At 44.4% G+C, this 20,504-nt stretch overlaps 1 protein-coding gene across 9 annotated transcripts in view; it reads left to right on the plus strand.

The window, feature by feature from the left end:
- The window catches only part of herc1 (HECT and RLD domain containing E3 ubiquitin protein ligase family member 1), a 278,250-nt gene that overhangs the window by 77,415 nt on the left and 180,331 nt on the right, over positions 1-20,504 (plus strand). For all 9 annotated transcript variants that reach the window (XM_084337465.1, XM_084337470.1, XM_084337466.1 and 6 more), the window contains exons 15-21: positions 711-863; positions 2,449-2,581; positions 4,421-4,612; positions 4,875-5,099; positions 11,563-11,736; positions 18,468-18,582; positions 19,391-19,511. In XM_084337465.1, coding sequence (XP_084193591.1) covers positions 711-863; positions 2,449-2,581; positions 4,421-4,612; positions 4,875-5,099; positions 11,563-11,736; positions 18,468-18,582; positions 19,391-19,511 — 1,113 coding nt within the window. The remainder of the gene's footprint in view (positions 1-710; positions 864-2,448; positions 2,582-4,420; positions 4,613-4,874; positions 5,100-11,562; positions 11,737-18,467; positions 18,583-19,390; positions 19,512-20,504) is intronic.

Genomic DNA, 20,504 nt, shown 5'->3' on the forward strand with positions numbered 1-20,504 from the left:
AAAAAAAAACGATATTTATATATATAAAAAAAATTTTGATCCACTTTTTCTCCTTATTTTCAATTTTTCTCCCATCCCAATTTCATCATTCCAATTCTTCTCTCCCCTGTCTTGAACGTTGCTAGACTATGCCTCCCACTGGTCGGCTGTAGTGAGGATAGAAGCCTTGCATCACGTGTCCCCTCCGGTACACGAGGAGGCAGCCTGTCTCATCTTTTCACCGCAGCAGCTCGAACTCTCAGTGGCGAGGAGTAACGCGTGGGAGGCTCACACTGCCCCCGATACTTCCTGTTTCCGCCGTACCGGCGTCACCAAACCGACCTGTAGGAGTCGCTGTCCACAACGTCCAATCCCCACCCACCAGCTTTCCCACCCTCTAACACTGCCAATTGTGTTAGTATGACGGCCGGCCAAGCCGGTAGCAACGCAGAGAGCTGGGCTCGATACCAGCATCTCCTGCATTAGTGGCGAGCGCCTTGCCCACTGCGCCACTCAGCCGCCTCCTTTAAAAAAAAAATTATTCTTTTTTAAATTATTATTAAAAATGAAGGTTCGAACGTCCGTTCGAAAAACCCTGATGAAGTTCGAATCCCAAAAACAGGCTTCGGGGACAGCCCTAGTGTGTCCAGGACCAGGCGTTTGTCTGTACGTACCGGTGTCATGGTGTATGGGCCTCATGTGCTGCATCTATCTGTGTGTGGTGTGTCCAGGACCAGGCCTTTGGTGAGCTGGAGAAGAACAGCGACAAGCTGCAGCAGGGAACCTCCTCCTCCGATAACAGCCAGCCCGCCCACCTCCATCAACTCCTCTGCTCCTTGCAGAAGCAGCTGCTGGCCTACTGCCATATCAACGCTGTCACCGAGGTAACGCATGGCCCGGTCCAGGGCCTTCGGGCGAAAGAATGGGCATTGAGCATCAGCAGGGACTGGCAAAGCTGATCTTTACATTTTCGCCAAATTTAAACTGTTTTTAAATGTTTACTAAATATTTTTTTTTTCTTTTTGGCAAGTCTGCATGTTGTGGCACATGCATCCCTGGAAGTTTGCAGCTACTGCCACTAGAAAAAACCTAATTGATAGACTTGAAGTATAGTGTATAGTTTTTGCTTGTAAGGTTAATAACTTTTGTAGGAGCTACAGTAACAGTTGTCACTGCATCATGCAGCAAAGGAGACGTTTTATGTAGGGATGCTCGATATTGGCTTTTTTACCGATACCGATATACCGATATTGTCCAACTCTTAATTTCCGATACCGATATATGCAGGGTTTCCCACCCCCCAAAAAACTTAATAATTTCAGGTAATTAACATTACATATCTCTTGTCGTGTAATAATTAACACAACATTATGCATACTTTGACAATAAATAAAATAATAATTTGTTCTTACTTGCTTGCCTGGGTATATAATCTCTATAGGTTAAATAAATGTAAAAAATTCAAAAAAAAAATCTTTTGAAAACCGATACCGATATTTGGTAGGCTGATAATATCGGACACCCCTAGTTTTAAGAATCATGAACTCAGCCCATGGGCCAGAGAACTGGTATTTCAGGGCAGAGAGCTGGTATTTCAGGGCAGAGAGCTGGTATCTCAGGGCAGAGAGCTGGTATTTCAGGGCAGAGAGCTGGTATTTCAGGCCAGAGAGCTGGTATTTCAGGGCAGAGAGCTGGTATTTCAGGGCAGAGAGCTGGTATTTCAGGGCAGAGAGCTGGTATTTCAGGCCATAGAGCTGGTATTTCAGGCCATAGAGCTGGTATTTCAGGCCAGAGAGCTGGTATTTCAGGGCAGAGAGCTGGTATTTCAGGCCATAGAGCTGGTATTTCAGGGCAGAGAGCTGGTATTTCAGGGCAGAGAGCTGGTATTTCAGGGCAGAGAGCTGGTATTTCAGGCCATAGAGCTGGTATTTCAGGGCAGAGAGCTGGTATTTCAGGGCAGAGAGCTGGTATTTCAGGGGCAGAGAGCTGGTATTTCAGGCCATAGAGCTGGTATTTCAGGGCAGTGAGCTGGTATTTCAGGGCAGTGAGCTGGTATTTCAGGGGCAGAGAGCTGGTATTTCAGGGCAGAGAGCTGGTATTTCAGGGGCAGAGAGCTGGTATTTCAGGGCAGAGAGCTGGTATTTCAGGGGCAGAGAGCTGGTATTTCAGGGGCAGAGAGCTGGTATTTCAGGGGCAGAGAGCTGGTATTTCAGGGCAGAGAGCTGGTATTTCAGGGGCAGAGAGCTGGTATTTCAGGGCAGAGAGCTGGTATTTCAGGGCAGAGAGCTGGTATTTCAGGGGCAGAGAGCTGGTATTTCAGGGCAGAGAGCTGGTATTTCAGGGGCAGAGAGCTGGTATTTCAGGCCAGAGCTGGTATTTCAGGCCATAGAGCTGGTATTTCAGGGCAGGCCTTCATAGTTCTCCAGCCTAGTGATACAAATGTATTCTGATCCGTGTGCTCGTCCCCAGAACTCGAGCAGCGTGGCTCTGCTCCACAAGCACCTGCAGCTGCTGCTGCCACACGCCACGGACATCTACTCCCGCTCGGCCGCCCTGCTCAAGGAGAGCTCCTGGAACGGTAGCATCCGAGAGAAGCTCCAAGGTGAGGAGGGTAGTCGTTTGTTATTTTCTCTGCGAGGTTCAGATGTTCGCCTCTCGTCTTCAGCTTGGCCCGTCTGTGTCTATCTCCCTCTGCTTTTCTACAGCTTTTGTGTGTTTATAGATATAATTGCTTTTCTATCCGTCTGTCTCTCATTCCATCTCTTCATATCACCCGTATCGCTACTCGCAAAGAAGCACACATTATTTGCTCATTCATTCATTAACAAAGCAAAAAACAACCAATTCTCTTTAGTTTACAGATTCTTCAGCCAGCCGTTTCTACCAAATCAATCCAAAAGAAAATAAAAAGTAGATCAGGATTTTATTTCCTTTTTTTCCCCAGTACATTAACACATTGAGTGCCACGCCCCTTCCGGGAAGTGACCTGGCCTTGCCGTCCATTAACCTCATGTAAACGTAGTTATAGTTTGTAGAGCTAAACCTATAGCTATGGGTCTAATAACGCCGTTGAGTGTCAGTGAGTTGCTTCCAGTCAACGTGCAAAAAACTGATTATTTTTTCATCCGTACATTTCCGTTTTATACCGTTTTGAATATGAATATAGTTTGGGTGCTTCTGAGTAATTCCAGGAAAAAGACGCGAAAACAGCGTTTTTGTGTAATTCAATAAACGCGTTGTAATTTTTCGCATGATTTTCGAATCTTCCTGAAATCAATGCTAGATCATTGATTATCCTTCCTCATGCAAGCATGCAATGTGGTTTAGACCGCCCCCTCCCCCCCCCCCCTCCTGCACCCAACGGAAAACAGCCACACACATAAAGCACAGATAGCTTCAATCGGGGTAGAAATAAATATCAGATCAACGATCAAATTTATATATAGTGTTCTTACCTTGTATCTGATGTAATGCAAAAAAAATTATCCAATTATCTTTTTTTTTGTATCAACTTTTTCTCCTTATTTTTTAATTTTTCTCCCATCCCAATTTCGCCTCGCCAATTCTCCCTTAAATTCTACCCTCCTCTGTCTCGAACGTTGCTAGACTATGCCTCCCACTGGTCGTCTGCAGTGAGGACCAAGCCTGGCATCACGTGTCCCCTCCGGTACACGAGGAGGCAGCTGTCGCATCTTTTCACCTGTACAGCGCGATCTCTCAGTGGCGAGGAGTAACGTGTGGGAGAAAATAAACTAACCCGTTTCTAGTGGGGTGCAATAATGGCTGAAGGCGTTAGAGGGCGGTATAAGACCGTCTGCCAGCTCAGACACACTCGGAACAGTATGCACAAGGAGCCCCGCTGAATTATGAATGGCAATAGCGATTAAAAGAAATACTGTGAGAAAAACGTAGATCTACGTTTCCGGCACTCAACGGTTGGGTGACAGAAACTTAGATCTACGTTAACGGCACCCAACGTGTTAAGAAAACCCTACACATAATGATAATAATAATGGCCACATTTCAGCAATACTTCTTCCAGCTGTCGTAACATTACTTCTTTAGGGAGCGGCCACACTGATCATCACAAAACAGAGAGAAGACAGGTGGAGAGCGTTGCTGCCCGGTGCTTTGTTCTTGAATTACAGTAAAGAACCTATATAACCATGCGTTTGTAGAAACAACAGTTTTGCTAACGAAACAAATGATGACGTAGCCATAAGATCATCAAGAACTGACCCAAATCGGGCGGAGACCGGCCGCATCATCAGCCCCATCCTAGAAACGGACACTCATTGAAAAAGTAATTAAAAACACATGTAGACGGACAGACACAGCAGATCGGATCACGACCCCTTAATCTGTCGGCGCGCCGTGAGACGTGGAAACCCTGACGAGTGCTCTCTAATGACCCCCCCCCCCCCATCCCTGTCGTCTCCAGATGTCATCTACGTGTCGGCGGCAGGCAGCATGTTGTGTCAGATCATCAACTCCCTTCTGCTGCTGCCGGTGTCGGTGGCCAGGCCTCTCCTGGGCTTCCTGCTGGACCTGCTGCCCCCGCTGGACCGCCTCAACAGACTGCTGCCTGCGGCCACCCCTCTGGAGGACCAGGAGCTGCAGTGGCCCCTGCACGGTGAGCGACGTCAGGAGGAGCAGGAGAAACAATATCAAACAGGGTTCGCACAAGGTCCTTGAAGTGCTTAAAGTGCTTGATTTTTGACACAAAAAAAGTCAAGGCCTGGAATTCCTTGAAAACAGCCCATTTTTTAACAAGGTGCTTAAAAAGTCCTTGAAATTCAAACACAAAATATGTTTAGGTCGGGCGCGATCTGAGGTAATCAAAGTCAACATGAGACTAGTACGGTGCTTTAACCCCTGTCCGTCCCTCTCTCCAGGTGCCCCTGACTTTGTGGAGCCTGCATCGGGCGTGTCCCTGGCCCAGCCGGCCCTGTCCTGGGTCTGGCTGGTGGACCTGGAGAGGACGGCTGCTCTGCTGGTGGGACGCTGCCTGGGGGGCATGCTGCAGGGCACCCCCACCTCCCTGGAGGAACAGGACACCGCCTACTGGCTCAAAACGCCCCTCTTCAGCAACGGCCTGGAGATGGAGATCCCACAGCTAGGTAGGAGACGTGACGATTATATTCTCACAATACTGAATTCTATCAAGGCTGGGATCAATTCACTTCCGATTCATGCATTTTGTTTCAAATACTGGAAAAACATTTGAAAAGGGTGCACTATCTAACCTATTGATGAGGAAATCGTCAGCGAGGACATTTCGATTTTGAATTGACTGAATTGACTGAAACGTTCCCCTGTTTCATATAGAAATGTTTGGCACATAGTTGAGTAGTTGTGACTGTGCATGGCTGAGCAGGGTATTCTCAACTGTACTGAGTCCAATTAGAATTGACAACTTAGTTATTTAGCTGACTCTTTTATCCAAAGCGACTTACAGATTGTGAACAACTTGTCAGTGGCATTGTTCGTCAAATAATAACAAGCTTGAGTGTTACACTATGAGAGCATAGTAGAGACATATTAGCAAGATAGGTAGTAGGCCTAGTATAAGAATAGTAGCATAGTATTAGGGTACATACCGGTAATAGTAAAAAGGTTAGAAGGTTAGTATTTTATTATTATTATTAACACTTTAACTGCCGGAGGTTAAATTCATGACCATGCATGGGTTGCCAGCTCTATTTGTCTATGGATAAGTTCCCCTTCTTTGCAGGGCTATAACTTTTTAGATTATATTGCTAGATTGCCATTATTAGGGCCCATTCAATGTCCTATATGTAATGTTCAGGGTGAAGCAACGTTAAACTTTTTCATTCACATATTCATACTAAAGTATGGTCTAAAGTATAAGTATGTTTTCATCTCTTTCTGCAGCTTTCTCCAGAACGTGATCTATAGCCCCAAATGCATTATATTGATGATGAAATACAGTTTGATGGCAATCGGCGCGATATAAAAGATTCCAACTGGACATGGTTCTAGAAGTTACTACACGTCATCTGATGTTGACCGGATGGCCGAGGGGGCGTTTATAATTCCGTGGGCAGCGTTATACCATTCATCTAATGTGGGTCATATGTTCATCAGATCAGTTAGTATAGAAGACATTGAAAAATAACGCTAAATTACTGTATCTTCCTCGCGCCGTTGGGCGATGAGCGTGGAGTATACATTTTCCTATTATGGGATGTTGGAATACCCGGTCCATTTCCAGGTTGTATAATGGTATATACGTCCAAATCCATGTTGTTTATCGAGTTATTGGCAACGGATCGCTATGTATTGTGACAAGCTAGAGTGCCGGGAAGTAATATGGGTAAACAGCACATCGTCCAAGTAACTTCCTGTTTGGCGATTGCGCCGATCGGCCACCAGATGGCGCTCTTGAACCGCTAGAGGGTTCAGTGGGGCTTTTTGGTGGGTCTCAGGCCAGCGGATGGGAAATATGAATCCGATCACAGATTTTTGAAATATTGATATCAAAGACGAGTTACGGCGTCTTCGGCAACTTGAGCATGGCGGGGAAGGACGCCTAAACTTGTCTTCTGGCAGTTAAAGTGTTAATATTAAGATATTATTTCAGATATTGTTTGAAGAAGTGTGTTTTTAGTTGACGGCGGAGAATTTGCAGGGTTTCAGCTGTCCTAACTGTGGTGGGGAGTTCATTCCACCATTGTGGAGTGAGGACCGATAATGGCCTGCTACCAGGGTTAGAAATTAACTTTTTTTTTCAAGGGCTTTTTTTGCCCCCCTTAACACTTTGGTTGCCTTGGGTTAAATTAATGATATACCATAGATTGCCAGCGCTATTTGTCTATGGAGAAAGTCCCCTTCTTTGCAGGGCTATAACTTTTTAAATTCTATTGCTACATTGCCATTATTAGGGCCCATTCAAAGTCCTATATGTATTGTTCATTGTGTAGCAACGTTAAACTTTTTCATTCACATATTCATAGTAAAGTATGGTCTAATGTATAAGTATGTTTTCATCTCTTTCTGCAACTTTCTCCAGAACGTGATATATAGCCCCAAATGCATTATATTGATGATGAAATACAGTTTGATGGCAATCAGCGCGATATAAAAAATTCCAACTAGACGTACTTCTAGAAGTTACTACACGCCATCTGATGATGACCGGATGGGCGAGGGGGCGTTTATAATTCCGTGGGCAGCGTTATACCAATCATCTAATGTGGGTCAAATGTTGATAAAAGCAGTTAGTATCGAAGATGGTAACGTTACACGCTGAAACTCACCCCAGTCTCCGCGCGCCGTTGGGCGATCATCGTCGAGTAGACATTTTATCATTATGGGATATATTATTACCCGGTCCATCTCCAGCTTGTATAATGGTATATACGTCCAAATCATGTTGTTTATCGAGTTATTGGCAATCAATCGCTATGTAGAGTGACGAGCTAGAGTGCCGGAACATATACCGAGTGCCCGGAAGTAATAGGGCCGACCAGCAAAACCTCTACTGCGCTTCCTGTTAAGCGGTTGCGCCGATCGGCCACCAGATGGCGCTCCTGAACCGCCAGAGAGCTCAGTGGGTCCTGCTGATGGATCTCAGGCCAGCGGAGGGGGAATATGAATCCGATTCCAGATTTTTGAAATATTGATATAAGGACGCTGTACAGCGTCCCCCGGCAACTTTAGCATGGCCAGCAATGACGCTGTAAAGCGTTTTTAGGCAGTCAAAGTGTTAATTGATTTTCGGGGGCTTTTTTTTGTATTTCGGGGGCACTGAATTTTAATGATAAACGGTAGGGGTGGGACGGTTCACAAAATGGACGGTTTGGTTCGTATCACGATTTTTTTCATTTATTAAAAATAAAATAAAAGGTTTACAGTGTTTACAGCCTTAAATAATGTTTGGCACACAAAGACCGAACTGACTGAAAAATATAGGCTACATTTGTCAAAGTATTAACTTAGTGCAAACAAACAATATGCTCAGCCAGCACTAGACTTTCCTTTCTTTAATATAAACACACAAAAACAATGTCAACCATGTTTAAATTCCCTGATTGTCAGTTCTTAATGGAAAGATTCGTTTTCTGCTTGAAATTATTATGTTTCTGTCTACATTTATTTAGACTAACATTATTTAAATATTGAGTGCAACTGTGGTGGATTACGTAATTCGGTGAGTTGGAACTATCTATGGCGCGGGTCCCCACGGACATTTTAGCGTGTGGCACCTTCAGCTCCGGTAACGTTAGGAGGAGTTCATAACATCAACATGCAGTGGGACAGCGGTAATAGTCCCGGTTGGAGTTAGTAAAACACAGTTGTATGTTAGCCTTCTTGGATGTTGAATAAACGCCTATCATTGTCTTTAAACACCCCGCCTCTCAGACTCCAATTTCCTCCTCTGCTACAGTAGCTAGTAGTAGCTACGGTGACATTTCATTGACTGTACAGTATTAGCTTGCGGGCTGCGTCGGGCTACCATAGTTAAAACGTGCGTTGTTTTGTACAAACTGCTAACGCTATGGCAAGATGTGTGTATGCCTATGTAATGTTAATGGCTATGTTTTTAAAGTCGTAATGAAGATTGATTTATATTGTGCGTGCCATTTTTACACAAACTGACTAGCACCTGGCTGCAGCTGGACCCTATTGGGCTGCAGTGCTGCTGCTGCCTGCAGCCAGTGCAGAACACCGGCTCCGCCAAATAATTTTTTTTATTTGCGCGTCATCTGAACCGTACGATACACAGACGCTCCATTACCGGATAAATATATATAATTAGTAAACTGTCGCGGGCATTAAGTGCCCCCCTTAACTGATTTTCGAGGGCATTTTGTCCATTTTCAAGGGCATTATGCCCCAAGCCCCTGTTAATTTCGAACCCTGCCTGCTACGCTTTGATGACCCCCCAGGAGCTCAGATAGGAGTGGGTCTGAGGCTGCCAGAAGATGTAGAGTGTAGGGGTCTTGAGGGTGTGTAGTTAGAAGATGTAGAGCGTAGGGGTCTTGAGGGTGTGTAGTTAGAAGATGCAGAGTGTAGGGGTCTTGAGGGTGTGTAGTTAGAAGATGCAGAGTGTAGGGGTCTTGAGGGTGTGTAGTTAGAAGATGCAGAGTGTAGGGGTCTTGAGGGTGTGTAGTTAGAAGATGCAGAGTGTAGGGGTCTTGAGGGTGTGTAGTTAGAAGATGCAGAGTGTAGGGGTCTTGAGGGTGTGTAGTTAGAAGATGCAGAGTGTAGGGGTCTTGAGGGTGTGTAGTTAGAAGATGCAGAGTGTAGGGGTCTTGAGGGTGTGTAGTTAGAAGATGCAGAGTGTAGGGGTCTTGAGGGTGTGTAGTTAGAAGATGTGTAGAGTAGGGCTGACCTTTCGATTTTTTTTAGGTAGCAGTAGGTAGCAACGTTAGCTCTCATAACGATAGCCAGTTAGCAGTGCCGGGTACAGTAGGTAGCAACGTTAGCTCTCATAACGTTAGCCAGTTAGCAGCGCCGGGTACAGTAGGTAGCAACGTTGGCTCTCATAACGATAGCCAGTTAGCAGCGCCGGGTACAGTAGGTAGCAACGTTAGCTCTCATAACGATAGCCAGTTAGCAGCGCCAGGTACAGTAGGTAGCAACGTTAGCTCTCATAACGTTAGCCAGTTACCAGCGCCGGGTACAGTAGGTAGGCAGCATGTTGAAAGAGGAGCCCTGAGCTGCTCATACACTAGACTCTTGCCGTAATGGTTTGTTGACGTGAGGGGGAGGAGGAGGGGCAAGGCGTGCACTGCTGCAGCAGATTTAGGAGTCTGATCTGACTGTCACAGAGCTGAGGGAGCGCGCCCAGTTAGCTGTAAAAATCCATAGATTAGCCGCACCGTTATAAGCCGCAGGGTTGAAAAATGGGGGGGGGAAAGCCGCGGCTTATAGTCCGAAAAGTACGGTAGTTAGAAAATGTTGAGTGTAGGGGTCTTGAGGGTGTGTAGTTAGAAGATGTAGAGCGTAGGGGTCTTGAGGGTGTGTAGTTAGAAGATGCAGAGTGTAGGGGTCTTGAGGGTGTGTAGTTAGAAGATGCAGAGTGTAGGGGTCTTGAGGGTGTGTAGTTAGAAGATGCAGAGTGTAGGGGTCTTGAGGGTGTGTAGTTAGAAGATGCAGAGCGTAGGGGTCTTGAGGGTGTGTAGTTTAGAAGATGCAGAGTGTAGGGGTCTTGAGGGTGTGTAGTTAGAAGATGCAGAGTGTAGGGGTCTTGAGGGTGTGTAGTTAGAAGATGCAGAGTGTAGGGGTCTTGAGGGTGTGTAGTTAGAAGATGCAGAGTGTAGGGGTCTTGAGGGTGTGTAGTTTAGAAGATGCAGAGTGTAGGGGTCTTGAGGGTGTGTAGTTAGAAGATGTGTAGAGTAGGGCTGACCTTCGAATTCTTTTTTGGAATTCGAAGCTTCAGGGCCGAGATTCGATTTTAATTCGAAGCTTCGAGATTCTTTTGTAAATTTTTTTTTATGTTGTGGGACTTGTACAAATCTTTGTTCAACTTTGTCAGTGCTGTAAAGTTGAAACCTTTTTAAATCTTAGACAAACGAAACACTTTGCTTTCATGAAATATTGTAAGCCGCCATTTGAGGCTTTATAAAAGCAGCACAATGAACACAAATCTGTTAGTGCCGAGTCCGACCTCATTTTAAATAACAAACAGCATTGCTTGTTGTAGTTAACAAAGAGAGGCAGAGTTGATTTAGCAAAAAAATAAATAATAGATTTTATTAAATATATATATTTTTTTATATATTCTAATTCTATTTTCATATTCGAATCCCATGCCCATCGAACAAAGCTTTGAAGTATTTAAGACAGCCCTAGTGTAGAGTGTAGGGGTCTTGAGGGTGTGTAGTTAGAAGATGCAGAGCGTAGGGGTCTTGAGGGTGTGTAGTTAGAACATGTGTAGAGTGTAGGGGTCTTGAGGGTGTGTAGTTAGAAGATGCAGAGCGTAGGGGTCTTGAGGGTGTGTAGTTAGAAGATGTTGAGTGTAGGGGTCTTGAGGGTGTGTAGTTAGAAGATGCAGAGTGTAGGGGTCTTGAGGGTGTGTAGTTAGAAGATGTGTAGAGTGTAGGGGTCTTGAGGGTGTGTAGTTAGAAGATGCAGAGCGTAGGGGTCTTGCGGGTGTGTAGTTGGAGACCATTGACCGGCGGTAGGAGGGAGCCGTTCCCCCTCGCTGCACGGTGTGCCAAGGAACTTGAAGTGGATTCGTGCAGCAATGGGAAGCCAACGCTGACTTTGGTAGAGATTGGAGATCAGGCGGGCCGCTGCGTTTTGTATGAGTTGAAGTGGCTTGGTGGCGGTAGCCAGTAAGCCAGCCGGCAGTGCTTTGCAGTAGTCGAGGTGAGACATGACCGTTGATTGCAGGACGAGGTGGGTGGCTTCTTTACATCAGGAAGGGGCAGATCTTTCTGACGTTGCTCAGGAAGAATCGGCAGGTTCTGGTTGTTGAGGCGATGAATCCAAGTCTGTTTGCTGCATTAGGCTCCTGTCCTCCATCACTCTTCTTCACCTCCTTTGCCCCCTCCATCCCTCCCTCCCTCCCTTGTTTTATTAATTCATGCTTGTTTTGCTTGTGTGGTTCAGACAACTGCATCAGCTCGTTGCTGGAGGCGGCGCTGTCTGGGAACGAAGAGCAGAGGGCGCTGGACTGCACGCTGTGCAGCGACATGAGTGTCCTGGTGGACCTGGCCCTGGGATCCACCAAAGAACCTCCCAACAGCCTCTGGATCAACATGCAGGACTACGCCATCAGCAAAGGTCCGCCTGGGAACATATCTTTTGTCTTATTACATTATTGGGATTTTCGTAAAGGCTCTGCCCAAAAAAAGTAATAATGTGATCCTTTTGTTTCCTCTATATTTAACTACCATGGCAGCAAGAACATTATCAGCACAGCTAGATTATAATGAACAAATTATAATTTAACTAAATTTCCCACAAAGCAATCATAGGACCAGTGCTTAGAAGTAGTGCTTTAATCATAATCAAGTATCCAAATTAATGAACAGTTTTAGTACTAGATCTAATTAGATTAAATTAGATTAGATTCTAATTTATAGTCATCATACAGCAACATTTTTCCATCCAACCAGAGTGCAAATGTAACGGTAAAGTGCAATAGTAATATACAATGCATAGGTGATTAAACAAGGTATAAATATATTAATTAGTACTACTGGGTGTAGTGCTAATCAGATGTGTGTACCGAGTTGTAGTATAATATGATTGTACAGTGATACAGGTATAAATACACTATGGTAGTAAGTCGTACTGGCTATGCATGTGTATAGGTAGGTATATAGAAGCATTCTATTTGATCAGTGCATACTATGCTGAAGGAATGTTGTTAGTGTGCTTAATTTACTGATGTTGTGTTACTGTGTGTGATCTTCCAGACTGGGACAGTGTTGTCAGTGTGCTTAATGTACTGATGTGTATGTAATGTACTGTTACTGTGTGTTGTCGTCCAGACTGGGACAGTGTTGTCAGTGTGCTTAACACTTTTAGTGCCACCAGGTGGCGCCAGAGTTAGCGCTTGAATGCCACCATCCACTTTAATGTTAACGTTAATATCGCCTAATCTATGTTTTAAATTATGGCTATGTGTCTAATCTGCCCGTCGCTTATCAAAGAATCATTTTCCAGTCAGTGCTGTCAAGGCAGATTGGTTTTTTATCGCTTCATTTCCGTTTGAGAGCATTTTGAAAAGCACCCGTTTTGAGGTAAAAAAACAGCCCATTCTGGGCCATTCTATGATAATCGTCTTTTACTGGAATATTCCAGAACGTTGATATTTGTCGGCCTATTTATGAATCGTTTTCAAATAAACGCTAGATGATCAATATTATACGTACACGCACGCCATTCGAGCCGCGCACGGATAATCGCCGTGTTCATTTCCTCTTGGATTTTACAGTGAAACTGATGGAGGACATTTCACAAAACAGCTTATATCTTCATCAAAATCAGTCTGATTATCCTAACACTGATAACATAGATTCCTTACATGACATCAGATGGTATCCAACTGGTATATTCCAATTCCTGATCACCATTCGAAAAAATCGATAAGTGTATAGATCTAACGTGTATACAGTAGAATTCATGATCCGCGGCGCTCAGAGGATCCATAATGAACTCTGGTAACCCCGGCTGCATCAGTGGACTGGAAAATGTGGAGTACAGGATTTTTTTCCCCATCCATTTTCATTGAGTCCATTCCAAAATCCCTGATGTCATCTGGGAGACGATAGGGGGCGCTTTTTTCCACATCTGATTGCCGGCGGCTCTTGGGTAGACTAGGCTAGGCTCGCGTGATGCAATATGATTTCAGAACGCTAAAAAAAAAAAATAATAATCAGAGAAATCTCGTGAGTGGCTTTCAACGTAACTATTCTAAATCAGAGAAAACTCGTGAGTGGCAATCAAAGTGTTAATGTACTGATGTGTATGTAATGTAGGGCTGTCTTAAATACTTCGAAGCTTCGTTCGATGGCAAGAGCTTCGAACATAAAAAGTAAAAAAAAAAAAAAAAAAAAAAAAAAAAATTGTCTCCGAAATCTTGCGCCTCCATTCCAATGAAACGAAAGTAAGCGGCGCCTTCCCGCCTCCATTCCAATGAAACGAAAGTAAGCGCCGCCTCGACTCCACCTCTCTACAACAAGCACGTGGAGATTATCTGTGTTGAAAACAACAAGGACATGTGCAGCAGACATGTCGACGAAGAAGTCATCAGACGTGTGGTTACACTTTAAAATATGCAAAGACAATGCCCAAAAAGCCGAGTGCCAGATATGCCAGAAGAAAATGGCATATCACAACTCCACAACAACTTTGTCAAATCACCTAAAAAACGTAAGTATCGTTGTACACGACGGCGATGCCACACAAAACATTAATAAGGCTATGCCTATGCTGCTATGACTAATGTGTTACCAAGTTGGCTAATTTAATTGTAATCATCTGCTTTTGTAGGTGCATTGTCTGATATAATTATAAATTATAAATGATCAATTAAATATAATATAATTGTTTGCTTGATAGACGAAGGTTGCAACATAATTATGTAATGTCATGTCGTTGGCTGTGAGAGCAGCCCCACTGCACCCAGGCAGCGCAGCCGAGTGAAACCTTGTTAGCTGCGTCACAGTCACGAAAGGGGCTACTTAATTAATTAATTAATCCAATCCACTTTATTTATAGAGCACATTTAAAAACAACAAAGTTTACCAAAGTGCTGTACAAGTCCCAAGATAAAAAAACAAATATTATAATTATTATTTTTTTTCCCCCTCGAAGCTTCGAATTAAAATCGAAGGTCGGCCCCGAAGCTTCGATTGCCAAAAAAAGCTTCGAAGGTCAGCCCTAATGTAATGTACTGTTACTGTGTGTTGTCGTCCAGACTGGGACAGTGTTGTCAGTGTGCTTAACACATCCACCGCCGGAAACGCTTTAAAACGTTATTGCCCGCCATGCTTTGACCGCCAGACCACGCTGTACAGCGATATTGAGATCAATATTTCATTTTTTCGCCATGGCATTCATAATTCATATATACACCTCCGGTGCTGCAGCTGGACCCTACGGCTCAATACAACGACGGCTCAATACCGCCGCCTGGTGGATGGTCGCGCGAGTTACACTGGTAAACAGGATATGGCTGCTGTGCGTCGATTAAATTCATCCGGCCGTCAGATATTGTCGCAAGGCTCCCGACAGACACTATGTACATAATGGATCGCTTTATAAACTTAATAATCAATATGATTTCGGCGTTTATTGCGACATACAAACCGGAAATGGACCTAGGCGATCGACGTCCTATACCTGGGATCTTTCACCGCCAGTCTCATTGACGCACGGTAAGAGGACGCTGACGCTATTTTCAGCCCAATTGTTTATTCATTTCACTGCAAACCGATCTGATCAATATATCACCCATACTACATAAAGCATTTACTGACGATCACGGAATTATAAACGACCCCCCCCCCCTTTCATGATGACGCATAACGTATAGGATCATATACAGTTGAATTTTTTAATATAGCGTGTATCGGGAATAAATGGCAATTGATAATCTATATATGCGTTTATGCCTATAACGCACGTTCTATGAATTACTGCAGAAAAACCATAAAAACATACTTATATTCTAGAAGGTATTTTTGTATGAATCTATGAATGAAAAAGTATAACGTTACTACATCCTGAACGATAGATAATCGATGTTGAATGGGCCATAGTAATGTCAATTTAGCAATACAATTTAAAAAGTTATAGCCCTGCAAAGAAGGTGAACATCTCCATATGCTTAGAGTGGTGACAGACTGGCTATATTGATGGATATAACCAGTGGCAGGGAATGTGTTAATGTACTGATGTGTATGTAATGTTGTGTTACTGTGTGTTGTCTTCCAGACTGGGACAGTGTTGTCAGTGTGCTTAACACATTCGGCGCCAGACCCGAGATATCCCGGGTTAACTTGCCATCGCTTGAGCGCCAAACCCGAGAAAAGTCGGGTTTTAATCGTTATTTCTTTTATTCGCTATATCCATTCATAATTCATCCATCCAGCCTGATGTTATCATTGGGAATGGCTCTGAGATCGCAAACGGCCAATACCGCCGCCTAACGCCTTGCGGCCGGTATTGCACTCCATTTGCAATGATGTGGTTTGTTTTCTCGGCCGAGCTGTGGCATGGGGGCGGGGTCTAATCACTCCTTCAAAACAAGCGCTTATAGGGATGGCATCGGCGAGGGTCTCCACTCCCCGCCCGCCCGTTCATATGCAATGCTGGATAACGTTGGACACACGATCGCGATCAGTATTTGGAATGGTGATCAGATAATTGGATTATTATTTTTGCAGTACATCAGAGACAAGGTAAGGACTATATGTTATCAATCTTGCGTTGATCCGATATTTTTTTCCCCTGTGATCGCAGCGTGTGTCTGTAATGTACTGTGTAATGTATGCCGTTGGTGGTGCTCGAAGCATAGAAAAACGACCCCCCCACCCTTTCGTGCATGCATGATGAAACATAATACCGATAATCTAGCATTAATTTCAGATGGATTCGATAATCAGGCGAGAAATGGCACGATTTATAATGAAATGCAGTAAAGCGCTGTTTAGCAGAGTTTCCTGGGATTACACAGAATCACTCTAAAACTATACTCATATTCACCACGGTATAAAACGGAAATGTATGGATGAAAAAATTACCGGTATCTAGGGCTGGGCGATATGGCAAAAAATCATATCGCGATAACGATATGATAATGTTATCATATCACTCTATATCGATAATTATCGAAATAGTTATAATATATATTTTTTTTAACAACAAATGTATGTTTATTTTGCAGCAATTCTTTGTCGTTGCCGCCATCTTTAGTGTTACATCCCCTCACACTCCAGTTCTCAGGCTGTAGCTGGTTTAAATGCGAAAGTAAACCGGCTTCTCTGCTGGCTGTGGCTCCAGGGGAGTTGAACAGTTCTGGCTCTGCTAGTTTCTTTTCTATCTTTTGGCGCTTTTTTGGTGGACAAACCACCGCACATGTGCACCGTGACTCGTGACTGGAGTCTAGCTCTGCTAGCACACATAGCCTACTGTGTACAGACGGTTTCAAACTGTATTTTAAATTAGAAAGCAAACTAAATAAATGGACAAGAGAAAAATAAATCTCAATTTGGTCAGTATTGTCATTTGGACAAGCAAAGCCATTACTTTAAGTTGTAGGCAAGAAAGACAAGTCTGTCCTCTGTCTCTGGTTTTAAAACTGCCCTGTTGCAGGTCACAAAAAAAAATCGCGATATTTATCGTTATCGTTATATCGCCCAGCCCTACCGGTATCTGTTTTTTGCATGTTGACCAGAAGAAACGCACTGACAATCGACGTTGTTATTAGATCCATAGCTATAATATTTAATATAGGTTTAGCACTGCAAACACCGGAATATATCCCCATTGAACAGAGTGCTGGCACACAACGGCCCAACGCCCATAGCGACCTCTGGCGCTGAACCTATTAATGTACTGATGTGTATGTAATGTACTGTTATTGTGTGTTGTCTTCCAGACTGGGACAGTGTTGTCGGTGTGCTTAATGTACTGATGTTGTGTTATTGTGTGTTGTCTTCCAGACTGGGACGCGTCTATATTAATCCCAGCCGAAGAGTGCAAGAGCGCTTCCGCATTTTGCCCTGATTGGCCCCGGTAACGCCCTCCAAATGCGCATTTTCTTTCCCCCCGCTCAGACGCCGAAATGGAATACATGTATATTATCGCGACGCGATTCACTCGCAACGCCATAACGTTTTCCCTGTACATTGCAACGTTAACACAACGCAGCTGTCAACTGTACTTTACATATTATCCAAACGAGGACCACATGTACTTTACATTTTATGGAATACATGTCAATCAATCAATCGCGTACCTCTTAGTTAGCTCAGTTAGCTGCATGTTAGCTCCATGTTAGCTCAGTTAGCTCAGCAGTTAGCTCATGTTAGCTCAGTAGTTAGCTTCATGTTAGCTCCATGTTAGCTCAGCAGTTAGCTCAGTTAGCTCAGTAGTTAGCTCCATGTTAGCTCAGTAGTTAGCTCAGCAGTTAGCTTCATGTTAGCTCAGTAGTTAGCTTCATGTTAGCTCAGTAGTTATCAATCAATCAATTGTAGCGCTGGGATAAAGGAGTCGGAGGCGGTGTATCGAAGTTGAACCTAATTCCTTTATTCAACAGCAGCATAACATTCAACAGCAGCATAACAACAATGTCAACGTAGTCGAATCGATAGGTAGATTGAATGCTCGAGGCAGGAAGTGCTACACACAATATCGTCCGGGGGGAACTACTATTCCCAACAACAGTTCTGTGTGAATTATGTACAGTCACTAGTCACTACACAATCAATCAATCAATCATGCACCTCTTGCACGGCTGCGGCGCGGCGGTTGCCGTGGCTGGCGTGGCTGAATAACAGTAGCAGTGATCGCCTGCTGCGTCCATCGCGTGTATATATATAACGTATTAGTATTAATAGCATATAGCAATAGCAATATATAGCCGCGGCTGGCGTGGCTGAATAACAGTAGCAGTGATCGCCTGCTGCGTCTATCGCGTGTATATATATACCGTATTAGTATTAATAGCATATAGCAATAGCAATAGCAATATATAGCAATAGCAATAGCATATAGTATTAATGTGATTGACCAGCGTTAATGTGTGCTAATAGTTCTGGCATCTGTGATTAGTGTTGAATGGGGGTCTGAACCGCGTCGAACCAAGCGGGGACCTCATGCGCATGCGCGGCGAGCACCTGGGCGAAGGAAAAGGAAATGCGCATTACCGTACTGGCGTATGGCGAAGAATGCGGAAGCGCTCTTGCACTCTTCGGCTGGGATTAATATAGACGCGACTGGCGTAGTGTTGTCAGTGTGCTTAATGTACTGATGTTGTGTTACTGTGTGTTGTCTTCCAGACTGGGACAATGCTACACTCAGTAATGAGTCCCTGCTGGACACCGTGTCCAGGTTTGTGTTGGCAGCCCTACTGAAGCACACTGGTCTGCTGAGCCAAGCCTGCGGAGAGGGGAGGTACTGGAGCAGACACACACACGTACACACGCACGCACGCACATACACACCATACAATAGCGTCTGGCATTTGGAAAAGCGCTATATAAATCCGATGTATTATTAATAATAGAAGTCTTTATTAGTCATGCAGCAACACACACATGTAAGGTGGGCGACACACAGGAACACCCCCCCCCCCCCCCCCCCCCCCCCAAGGGCAGCTGGGAGCAGACCAATCCAAGTGCTCCTGTCCTTCTTTGTCAGCGATCTGTTCTGCATGTTTTTCCATTGGGTGTATCTTTTCCTGGAGGGGAAACCCTTGCGAGCACAGGGGGGCCAACATGCAAACTCCACACAGAATCATAATTGGGATATAGTGTTCCACTTTATAAGAATAAATCTATCCATACTTGTAACTTAATACATTACTAAAACACCCATGTGTGTAAAAAATATATAAAATATTCTATATAGAAATATCTTGATTTGATTTGAAGTCTTTATTTCGAACATGTAAATAAATACAAACGATATAAAATGAAAACAAATCATTGATCTCAAGAAATGAAATGGAAAAAATCTAATAAAATAAACAAAAGCAAAACATAATTCAATTTACATGTTCGAAAAGGAGTAGGAAGAAGTATACACTTATTTAATCCTACCCCTTTTCCACTACTCAAATGAGTGTACTAATTTAAAACCTTACAAAACAAATATATATATATATATATATATATGCAAAACAAAAAACAACAAGAATAATGTAGATAAGATCCCAGGTACCAGACCACTAACTGACCAGTGTGGTGTTTTGTGTCGCCAGGTACCAGCCATGTAAGACTCTGGCAGAGGTTTACCGCAGTGTGTATAAGGTACGCAACCGCCTGCTGGCCTGCAAGAACATGGACTTCATCCAGACCCGCTCGTCTTCACGGGAGAGGAGGGTGAGTCAACAGGACCACACGCACACGTATATAGACACACACACACAAAGACACACACACACATATACAGACACACACACACAAAGACACACACACACGTATACAGACACACACACACGTATACACATGCACACACTCATGCATACGTGCACGCACGCACACTAGGGTTGGGCACCGTCCACATTTGAACCGGAACCTGGGATTTGATACCGGTACCCAACGGTAATTTCTTTTGGTACTTTACTCGCTCTGTAATAACACTTAAAAAAATTCAACATTGTGATTTATTTAGAACATTTAGTTATTCAAAATGGCGGCGCTACGCCCGACAGCAGCATGCCTCGTCCTGCCGTTCTTGTCTCTGGTATTTTCCTTTGATGTTATAGTATGTCGATTTGTTTTGCAAACTAACCTGACCATCTACCGATATGGCCAGCGAGCTCTGCTTGAGATCTGCGCCTCAATGGAGGAGAATCCCGATCAGCGCGAGGAACAGGCTTGTCATCATGACAACCGCCCTCCGTCTTCCTTTCAATATTCCACGGGGACCTTGGAGTACTTTCCAGCGGTTCCATCGGAGGGGCGGGAGGCCATCGCCGAGGTAGGAGAGCGGGGTTTAGCGTCCAAACGCAAACAGCGGGCTTCTCAAATGTCCCCGCCGTTACTCCGCTCCCAAAACCGGCCAATAAACACCAGCGTTTGCCAATGTCGAGCCGCATCGCGTCGGCAAGCGGATCCTCCGTGAAAATCGGACTGCTGCCGGGGTGCTCCAGTAGCACACCATGTACCGCGCTGCGTTGCGGAATACCGTGCTGTGTCACGGATCTGGTTGACTCCGAGTTCGATTCCCGGACTCGCCGTCATTTGCCGAATGTCTTCCCCTGCTCTCTCTCCAGTTTCACCCTACAACTGTCGGTCATGCTTGACCAGAAAAGCGATAAACGCTAAAAAATGAAGTTAAAAAAAAAAATAAAAATCGGACTGCTGAATGCG

Source organism: Notolepis coatsorum (assembly GCF_963971535.1).
Source record: "Notolepis coatsorum genome assembly, chromosome: 20".
Classification (NCBI taxonomy): Eukaryota; Metazoa; Chordata; class Actinopteri; order Aulopiformes; family Paralepididae; genus Notolepis; species Notolepis coatsorum.